General features: G+C 50.2%; 1 protein-coding gene across 1 annotated transcript in view; it reads right to left on the bottom strand.

Annotated features, from left to right (window-relative positions):
- Positions 1-1,076: 1,076 nt before the first annotated feature.
- LOC140207263 (uncharacterized) overlaps positions 1,077-10,021 on the bottom strand; it is a 47,798-nt gene continuing 38,853 nt past the window's right edge. Inside the window, exons 6-8 of the mRNA XM_072275717.1 lie at positions 6,066-6,208; positions 4,990-5,054; positions 1,077-3,946 (exon numbers count right to left, since the gene is read on the bottom strand). Coding sequence (XP_072131818.1) covers positions 3,757-3,946; positions 4,990-5,054; positions 6,066-6,208 — 398 coding nt within the window. The 3' untranslated portion in view covers positions 1,077-3,756. The remainder of the gene's footprint in view (positions 3,947-4,989; positions 5,055-6,065; positions 6,209-10,021) is intronic.

Genomic DNA, 10,021 nt, shown 5'->3' with positions numbered 1-10,021 from the left:
TCCTTAACTTCGCCACTCCGTCCTCCCTCACTACCCCTCGTCGCAGCAACCTCGCAAGCTTTCCTTCCAGCCGGAAAACATAGTCTGAGAGCTTTTCCCCTCTTCTGTGCCCCATCCGTTGAAACTCCGCTAAATGTTTCCAGGGATCTCCTGATAGTCCAAACACTTCCTGCCAAGCGTCCAAACACTCCGCTAGGGAAGCCAAGGGGCGTGCCGCTCTCAGATCGCGGACCACACGGGCCTCCCCGCCCCTTAAACTTTCCACCAATCGCTGTCTCTTTTCCTCATCCGAAACTGGCCACACCTCTAACAACTGGGATGTATCTTCATCCCAGATCTCATAGTCATCCTCCCCTTCCGGGGTGGGCCTGGCTCCTGAGAAAATTCTCAGCTTCGGGCGGTGCCCCTCAACCCTTTTCACTAGGGAGGTAATGGCAGCCGCTATCTCGGCAGTCTCATCACCCCACGGGGGCGGGGCCTGGCCAAACCTACCCACTCCACACCTCCACCCCTGGCTACTGCCACCCCCCCACCCCGCCCGGGGGCCTCATCTAGCTCCTCCTCCGGCACCTCCTCACTTGCGTCCTCGGGGAGGGTGTGGAGACCCCACGGCCACGCCTCCCTCTGGACGTGGACTGTCACTGGTAGTTCCAACGTCATGACGTCGGCACTCGTCCGTACCAACATCCAGCTGGACTCCAGTTCGTTTCCTCACCTTCTCGCTACAAGTTCTACCAGCCCGATACCTTTAATCAGACTCAACCCTCGCACCAGTGCATCTGCCGGAATGCGGAAATCCACCCCAAACAGCACGCACGCATGATTCACCGGTACATCCTCTAAATCGCACCAACTTACAATCTTATCTCGATCCATCTTCACACCACTTAACGCGACGACTATACAGCTTTACCGAAAATCCAAATCCGGGATGGTGCCCCCACTTCTAACACTCAGTTATATTGGCTCCTATATGTCTAGGGGAAATCCCACCCAGCACCTGCCTGAACGCTTCCCACGGAGTCGGTTGCCGCCCGAATCAATCCCAAACATCAGTCATCAGCCAGCACACCCAGTACGTTTTACCAAACACACTTTATAGATATCACTAAGTCTATGACATTAATATAAATTCGATACAGAAAGAGAAGCAATGAAAAAAAAAAAGGCGCCAACACTTATCAAAGTCTAAGATCTTCGCGCGCAACGGTTGGAGCTCAATAAATTCCTGACGACCACCCGGATCCTGTCGACTCACGTTTCGGGACCACCCGGAGTGATCGATCCGAGCCTTCCCGCACGTCCGACGTCCTCCCCGTCTCCCCTCCGACTCCCCCCAAAAACCCCGTCCACAGCCATATGATACAGCATTGTTTCCGAAAACAAAACGATACATGACCACCCATTGGTTAATAACACTCTGCTATCTATAATAATCCAAGCAACTGTCCACTTAGAGACTTTCTCAGCATTCCCCAGTATAACATAACAACAGAAGCCATTTTAAATGTAACGAAAAAGAAAGACCCCGTACACAGGTATCTGAAGCTGAGGGTTTATGAAGCACTGGCGAGGCTTCACGGAGGATTGTGAGTACTTCAGGGTGCCACATGTAATCCGGCCAGATGTGCTTGCATCGGAAAGGGATGAAAGGAAGTTCACGGAAATGATTCCGGGATCGAAACGCTATCAAATCAGGAGCACTTGATAACTGGAACTCAGATTGATGATGGGGCGGTGGGGGATGGGGGCTGTTGGTGTTGAAACCGATCGACTGTGTAAAGGCCTCGGTAAAGTAGATTTGGAGCGGAGTTTCCCTATGGTGAGAGGGTTCAGGGCCAGTGGGCCCACATAGAAGACTGTCATTTTCGGAAGGATATTAGCAGTAATTACTTTGGCTTTAGTGGGGTGAATCTGCGGAATTTGTTGCCACAGCCGGCTGCGGAGATTAAGGCATGGTATTTGAGACAGAGGTTGAGTGATGCGTCATTAGTCACGTCATGAAGGGATACAGGGAGACGGCAGAATATTAGGACTGAGAGGGAAACGGATCGGCCATGATGAAATGGCCGAGCAGACTCACGTCCCTGCCTCTCTGTCCTGTGATCGTATTTCGAGGTCCTGTGCTGGTGTGTGTCAGCGTCCCAAAGGATTTACACCGGGCTTGCAAATACGAAGAAAGCATTTTTTTTTTATCGGCAGGCATCCAAGATTCGGAATCTCCATTTCCAGGTTAGCTGTCAGTTTCCCTTTAAGGCTTTGACTTTAAGGCCAATTATTACCTGTCAGTATTTAAAGGGCTCGTGCTGAAGGGCATCCATTTCTAGTGCAGTACTACAGATTGTGATTTAATCTTTGGATTTCCTTACCGTCGTCTTGTTTATTTCAAGTCTGAGTCTGAGTGTATTCCAGTCAAAACTCTACACCTGTTCACCACCACCCATAGCTCTCTCGTTACAGAAGGTATGGCGAAGTCAGGGGTCTGAGAAAATGTGTCTTTTCATTGAAGACTATGACATTTCTACAGATGAACGTTGGGAGCATCCTGACTTGTAGCATCGCCGCCTGGAGTGTAGGCTGCAACGGACAAGGTCACTGGAGGCTGCAGAGGGATGTAGACTCAACCAACATCAGAGGCACCGCCTTCCCCAGCATCGAGGACATCTTCAAGATGCGGTGCCTCGAGAAGGCGGCTCCATCATTGAGGCCGCTCACCCCGGGGCAATTTACCTGCTCAAAACTACCATTAGGGAACAGGTACAGAAGTCTGAACGTTCAACGATTCAGAAACACCTTCTTCCCCTTCACCACCACATTTTTGAACTGATGTGCACCACTGCAAATTGTTGTGGTTTTCATTATATTTGTTTGTAATTGACATTAATTTTACATCTTTGCACTGTACTGATGCTGCAATAAAACAAATTCCAGGCCGTTCAAGTTTCAGGTGATAAATCAAATAGCAATTCCAGTAGAATACACCCGATACGGGGGGAACAAGATACTTGGCGCGCTGGTCGTCACCAGCCAGGGCACTGAGTACAGGAATCGGTAGATCACGTGGTGCAAGACGTTGGTGCGGCCGCTTTGCTTTAGGAAAAAGCAAAGAACTGGGTAGAGTGGACAGGGAGTTCTACGGGGATATTGCCAGGACTCGAAGCACAGAGTTATGGAGAGAAGGAAGGGGAAGGCTGGGACTTTATTTCCTGGAGCGTAGTTGTAAATTTGCAGACTTCCATAAACACAAGAGGGGCACAGACAGAGGGAATAGGCATATTCTTTTACCCAGGCTTGGGTTATCGAGTAACAGACGGCACAGGATTGAGGTGAGAGTGGGCGGAAAGGAGAAAGAGAGAGAGATCAGGTTGACGTAGGGTTTAGAGAGAACGGGGAGGGAAGAGAGAGATAGGGGTAGAGAGGCGTGAGAAGGGGGGGAGAGAGGTGAAACAGTTGGACAGAGGGAGCAGAAAAAGAGCGGGCGGAGAAAGGTCGAGGAAATAAGGGGAACTGAGGGGCTAGAGAGAAAGTTAGAGGAGCGGTAAAAAAAAGCGGGAAGGAGGAAATGGCGAGAAAGAAGGTGAAAAAAAGAGAGAGAGAGAGAGATTTGTCGGTGTGTGGTGGGGAGAATATGGTTACGCCAAGAGGGGGAGATGGAGTAGGACGGAAGGGCAGAGAGTGTTGGGAGGAAATTTTCAAGGATCCAGGAGTAAAAGTGAAGGAGAGAGAAGGAGGAGAAACTGGGGTTACTTATTTGATTCATGTCGTCTCCACTGGCTGTTGACAGAGATTCTGGATCCTTTCAGGAATATCGCGGAACAAAGGTGCCGCCTTCTCGCAGATGAAACGCCGATCACGTTCGCAAGAGTCTTTCCCTGGGTACGAGCGGCAGTCTTTGCAGTTGGACGTTCCAGAGGACTGCTTGTACAGGAGACCCCAGGCAACATTCCTGTCCAAGAGGGTTAAATGATTTAAACAGAGACAAAGCAGCTCCAGCAGAGAACCCGAGCCGAGACGGTCCACAAGCTAATCCCATAAAATCGCTCTCTCCTAACAGCCTGAGTCAGTCCGCAGACTCATCGCACTCATCCACTCGCTCCCCACAGCCCCGTGTCAGTACCCAGACAGATACCACGATCCCAATGTCTCCTCACAATCTTGTGTCAGTCCCCAAACTAATTGTACTGACCCAATGATACCCTACAGCCACGTGTCTCCCCAAACGAATCCCACAGACTCGCTTTCTCACCACAGTCCTCTGTCAGTCCCCATACGAATTGATCTGGCCCACCCTCTCCTTTCAGATCTGTTTCAGTCCCTGAACAAACCCCACTATCCCACCGTCTCTCTACAGACTTCTGGCTGTCCAGAAATGAATCCCTCTGGTCGACACTCTTCCCTCGGCCCTATGTCTTTCCCAGATGAATCGTGTTGCCCCTCGCTCGACCCGAAGCTTCCTGTCAGTCTCCGAACATATCCCACTACACCGGGCTCTCACCGTCGCCTCTGGTCCGCCTCCAGACTTATACCACAGGCACCCTCTCCCCCCCTCCGTCCGTCAGTTCGCAAACTAATCCTATTCACCCACGCTGTGTCCACCGCTCTGTATCGATCTCCAAACTACTCCAGTTGTCCTACTCTCGCCACTCAGATCTTTGTCATTCAGCAAACAAAGGTCACTGTTGCTCCTTCTCCTCACAGCCCGGCGACTATCTCCAAAATAATCCCACTTCACCGCGCTCTCTTCACCAACATGCGTCAGTACCGAAAAAATCCCTGTCTGCTCAGCACTCTGCACTGCCCCCTGGCGGTTTCCGAAATATTCCAACTGGCCTGTCTTTCCCCGACAGATACGTGTCGGCCTCAAAATGCTTCCATTGCAGCACACTCTCCCGACAACCACGTACAGTCTCATCACAAACTAATCCCAATCTCTCCCGTCACGACTAAGTCAACGCGAACTCTCACCCCACAGATCAGTCCAAATCTCACCCGTCTTCGCATTGTCCAATCCAGTATGCACTGTTTCTTGACACAAGTTTGTCGGATACAAATCTCTGGGAAATTAAATTTATTTGATTAATGCCGAGAATCGAAAGGTATCTACAAAGCTTCTCTCTGTTGATTACAGCACGAATCAACAATGGGACCGTGTGGAGGGAGCTTCACTCTGTGCCTGACCCCAGGAGTGTGTGATGAGCGGTGTGGAGGGAGATTCACTCTGAGTCTGACCCCGGGAGTGTGTGATAGGACTGTGTGGAGGGATATTCACTCTGTGTCTGACCCCGGGAGTGGGTGATGGGACTGTGTGGAGGGAGTTTCACTCTGTGTCTGAGCCCGGGAGTGTGTGATGGGACGGTGTGGAGGGATATTCACTCTGTGTCTGACCCCGGGAGTGTGTGATGGGACGGTGCGGAGGGAGTTTCACTCTGTGCCTGACCCCGGGAGTGTGTGATAGGACTGTGTGGAGGGATATTCACTCTGTGTCTGACCCCGGGAGTGGGTGATGGAACTGTGTGGAGGGAGTTTCACTCTGTGTCTGAGCCCGGGAGTGTGTGATGGGACGGTGTGGAGGGATATTCACTCTGTGTCTGACCCCGGGAGTGTGTGATGGGACGGTGCGGAGGGAGTTTCACTCTGTGTCTGAGCCCGGGAGTGTGTGATGGGACGGTGTGGAGGGAGATTCATTCTGTGTCTGACTCAGGAAGTGTGTGATGGGACGGTGCGGAGGGATCTTAACTCTGTGTCTGACACAGGAGTTGTGTGATTGGACGGTTTGAGAGAGATTTGCTCTGTGTCTGACTCTGGGAGTGTATGCTGGGACGGTGGGGCGGTAGCTTCACTTTGTGTCTTACCCCGAGAGTGTGTGCTGGGAGTGTATTGTCGGTGTACACTCTGTGTCTGACTCCGGGAGAGGTGATGGGACGGTGGGGAGGTAGCTTCACTCTGTGTCTGACTCCGGGAGTGAGTGCTAGGAGTGTATTGTGGGTCTAAACCCTGTGTCTGACCCCGGGGTTTTTTGATGATTCCTGTGTTACTGCGGGATCTTCTCGTCGTTGGACACTTACCGCTTCATCCCTTGAATTGATTTGCAGAAGCCTTGAATCACAGTTTGAGCACTCCCGCATCGCTGAGTAGAAAGATCTCCCAAAGGTGGACACATAATAACACCGGTCTTTGTTTGAGATCCAGTCCTTGGAACACGTTTGCTCTGGAAATCAGGAACAAAGACGAGTGAGAAACTGCGTGAATCTCCCTTCGCAAATTCCCATCACACATACCGGGGGTGACACACAGAAGGAATTTCCTTCCACGTGGTCTCATCACGCACACCTGAGATCAGACACAGAGCGAATCTCCCCCCACACCATCCCATCACACTTTACCAGGGTCAGGCACAGTGTGACGTTCCATCCACACCATCCATCACACACTACCTGGGTCAGGAACAGAGTGAATTTCGTACCACACTGTCTAATCGCACACACCCGGGAGTGACACAGAATGAAACTCGCTCCACAACATCTTATCACAGATTCATAGGGTCAAGCATGGAGTGAAGTTCCCTCAGCATCGTCCATCTCCGGTCAGTCACAGATTGATCTACCTCTGCCCCCTCCACTGATACACTCATAGAGTCAGACACAAAGTGATGCTCGCTCCACACCGTCCAATCACAGACTCGGGGTGTCAGACGCAAAGTGATGCCCGCTCCACACCGTCGCATCACAGACTCGCGGTGTCAGACACAGAATGATGCTCCCTCCAGACCGTCCCATCACAGACTCGGGGTGTCGGACGCATAGCGATGCCCGCTCCACACCGTCCCATCACAGACTCGGGGTGTCAGACACAAAGTGATGCTTGCTCCACACCGTCCCATCACAGACTCGCGGTGTCAAACACAGAATAATGCTCCCTCCACACCGTGCCGTCACAGACCCCAGGGATCAAACACGGAGTGAAGCTCACTCCGCAGCACCTCATCACACAGCCTCTGCGTCAGACCCAGAGTGAAGTTCCCTCCGCCCTCTGCCATCGCACAGCAATGGGGTCAGACACAGAGAGATGATCACTCAGGTGTGTGAAATCAGACACATTCACCGGAAGGCACAGTGTCCAACCTAGTCACTCACGGATTCAGACAATGACTGACATTCTTATCCCTCCACACGCTCCCGGAGTCAGAAACATAGTGAAGCTCCCACCACACCCTCCTTTCCCAGCGCACACTCCCGTGGTCAGACGTGCAGGGATGCTTCACCTCTGCTGCTCGTCAGAAATTGGCAAATTTCACTCTTCGTCCATTTGAAAGTTCGGAGCTTCGTTTCGAAGATGGAGAGGCTGTTGTTGAGAAAATATAGATTCTGGAAGCAGTCATTGTTAGAGAGTTTCAGTTGATGGATCTGTTGTTGACAGTGGGTCTGTGTCATTTTCATCTCCTGATCCTGTTCCCAAGGTAGCTGACATTTTTTGTCGGAGATGATCTGAGACTGACGGATCTGTGATACTGAGAGATATGGTGAAGGACGTTCAGCGTTTACAGTGAGGTGTGAGACAGCAGTACGGTATGGGCGGGTCGCGGTAAGAGATGTGTCAGTGTCACCGTGCAGTGCTGCGCGTTTCATGCTGAGGAGCGTGTAGGTGTCACGGGGACGAGTGTTGCAGTGAGGATGCGACTGTTTTCGTGTCCCAGTGGGAGGCGTGCTGTGTCACGGTACAGATGGTGTGTGTGCCACGTTGAGGGGCTTGTCATTGTCAGGAATGAGGGGCGTGCCGGTGTGACTGTCAGGAGCGTCGATGCCACCGTCAGGTATGAGTTTGCGTCATTATCGCGGTGATAGTTGTTTCCGTGTCACAGTGAGGGACATGTCGGTGTTGCGCTGAGCAACACTAAAGACAGCACAGCAGCAGTCACTGGAGTTCGAGCGAAAAATGAGGGAAGTGCAAGGGACATCTATTCCAAAGAAGAAGACATTATCGAATGGTAGAAGGACCCGACCATGGCTGACAAGTGGAGTCAGAGCCAAAGTATAAACAAAACCGAGGACGCACAAAGAAGCCAAACCTAGTGGGAAGATAGCGGACTGGGAAGCTTTTACAAACGCGGAGACGGAAACTAAGAAGGTCAGTAGGAAGATGGATTGCGAAAGGGAGCTGGCGACCAATATCAAAGAAGATACTAAAAGTTTTTTTTTTAGTATATCAAGGGAAAAAGAGACTCTTGGGTAGATATGTGTCCAATACAAATTGATGCTGGAACTATTGTCATGAGAGACGCAGAGATGGCATAGGAGCTGAATGCTTATTTTGCATCAATCTTCACAGTGGAAGACGTCTGCAGTACACCGGACATTCAAGAGTGCCAAGGAAGTGAAGTATGTGCAGTGAAAATGACGACTGAGAAGGTGCTCAGGAAACTTAATGGTCTGAGGGTGGATAAATCTCCTGGACCTGATGGAATGCACTCTCGGGTTCTGACGGAAGTAGCTGGACAGATTGCGGAGGCAGTAACAATGATCTTTAAGGAGTCGATAGATTTTGCCACAGTACCGGGTGACTGGAATATTGCAAATGTTACTCCGCTATTTAAGAAGGGTGGGAAACTCTCGACCGGCTATCCTGACATTAGTGGTTGGGAAATTGTTCTAATCGATTGTTAGGGATGAGATTACGGAGTACCTGGAGGCACATTACAGGATAGGCCACAGCCAGAAAAGGAACATCCTGCCTGGCAAACCTACTGCAATTCTTTGATGAAATTACAATCAGTGTAGACAAAGGAAATGTAATACATATGGCGTGGATTTTCAGAAGGCATTTGATAATGTACCGCTCATGGGGCTGCTTAGAAAGAAAAGAGCCCATGGAATTACAGGGAAGTTATTAGTGTGAGTGGAGCATTAGCAGGTCGGCAGAAAGCACAGAGTGGTCAGAAAAGGATTTTGTTCTGGCTGACGGCCGTTTACCACTGGAGTTCCACAGCAGGTCGCTGTTGGCACCGCTGCTTTTTACGATGCATGACAATGATTTAGTCTACGGTATGAATTAATTAGTGGTTAAATTTGCTGTTGATACAAAGATACATGGCGGAGCGAGCTGTGTTGAGGAAACAGACAGCCTGCAGATAGATTGAGAGAGTTTAGGGGAATAGGAAAGAAGTGGCAACTGAAGTACAGTGTTGGAAAGTGTATGGTCCTGTACGTTGGTGGAATAAATAAACAGGCAGACACTTATTTAGTGGGAAAGAGAATTCAGAATGCAAAAATGCAAAGGCACTTGGGAGTCCTTGTGCAAAATACCCTAAAAATTAACTTCTAGGTAAAGTCGATCGTGAAGAAGGCGAATGCAATGTTGGCATTCATTTATACAGGTACAGAATATATGAGCAGGAATCTAATGTTGAGGTTCTGTAAGACACTCATGAGACCAGACTTGGTGTATTGTGTGCAGCTTTGGGCTACTTATTTTAGAAAGGATGTCCCAACGTTGGAGAGGGTTCAGAGAAGATTGGCGAGAATGATTCCAGGAATGAAACGGCTACCGTATGAGGAATGTCTGGAAGCTCTTGGGATGTATTCCCTTGAAATCCGGAAAATTAGGGAGGGATCTCACAGAAACATTCCGAATGTTAAAAAGCTTGAACCGATCAGATATGACAAAGTTAATTTCATGGTAGGAGATTCCAGGACAGGAGTGCAAGACTTCATGATTGAAGGACGTCCATTTAGAACTGAGATGCCGAGACATTACTTTAGTCAGACGGTGAGAAATCCGTGGAATTTATTGGCACAAGCGCCTGTGGAGGCTAAGTCATTCGGTGGATTTAAGGCAAAGATGGATAGGTTCTTGATTAGCCAGGGCATCAAAGGGTATGCCGTGAAGGCACTGGAGTGGGGATGACTGGAAGAGTTGGATCGGCCCATGACTGAATGGCGGAGCAGACTCGATGAGTCAAATGCCCTACTTCCACTCCTCTATCTTACAGACTTATGGTCTTGTGTCCCTACGTTCTCGTCTCACC

This window comes from Mobula birostris, chromosome 13 (assembly GCF_030028105.1).
Source record: "Mobula birostris isolate sMobBir1 chromosome 13, sMobBir1.hap1, whole genome shotgun sequence".
Classification (NCBI taxonomy): Eukaryota; Metazoa; Chordata; class Chondrichthyes; order Myliobatiformes; family Myliobatidae; genus Mobula; species Mobula birostris.
Note: the sequence above shows the minus strand (reverse complement) of the source record. Positions and strands in the feature narration are given on the sequence as shown.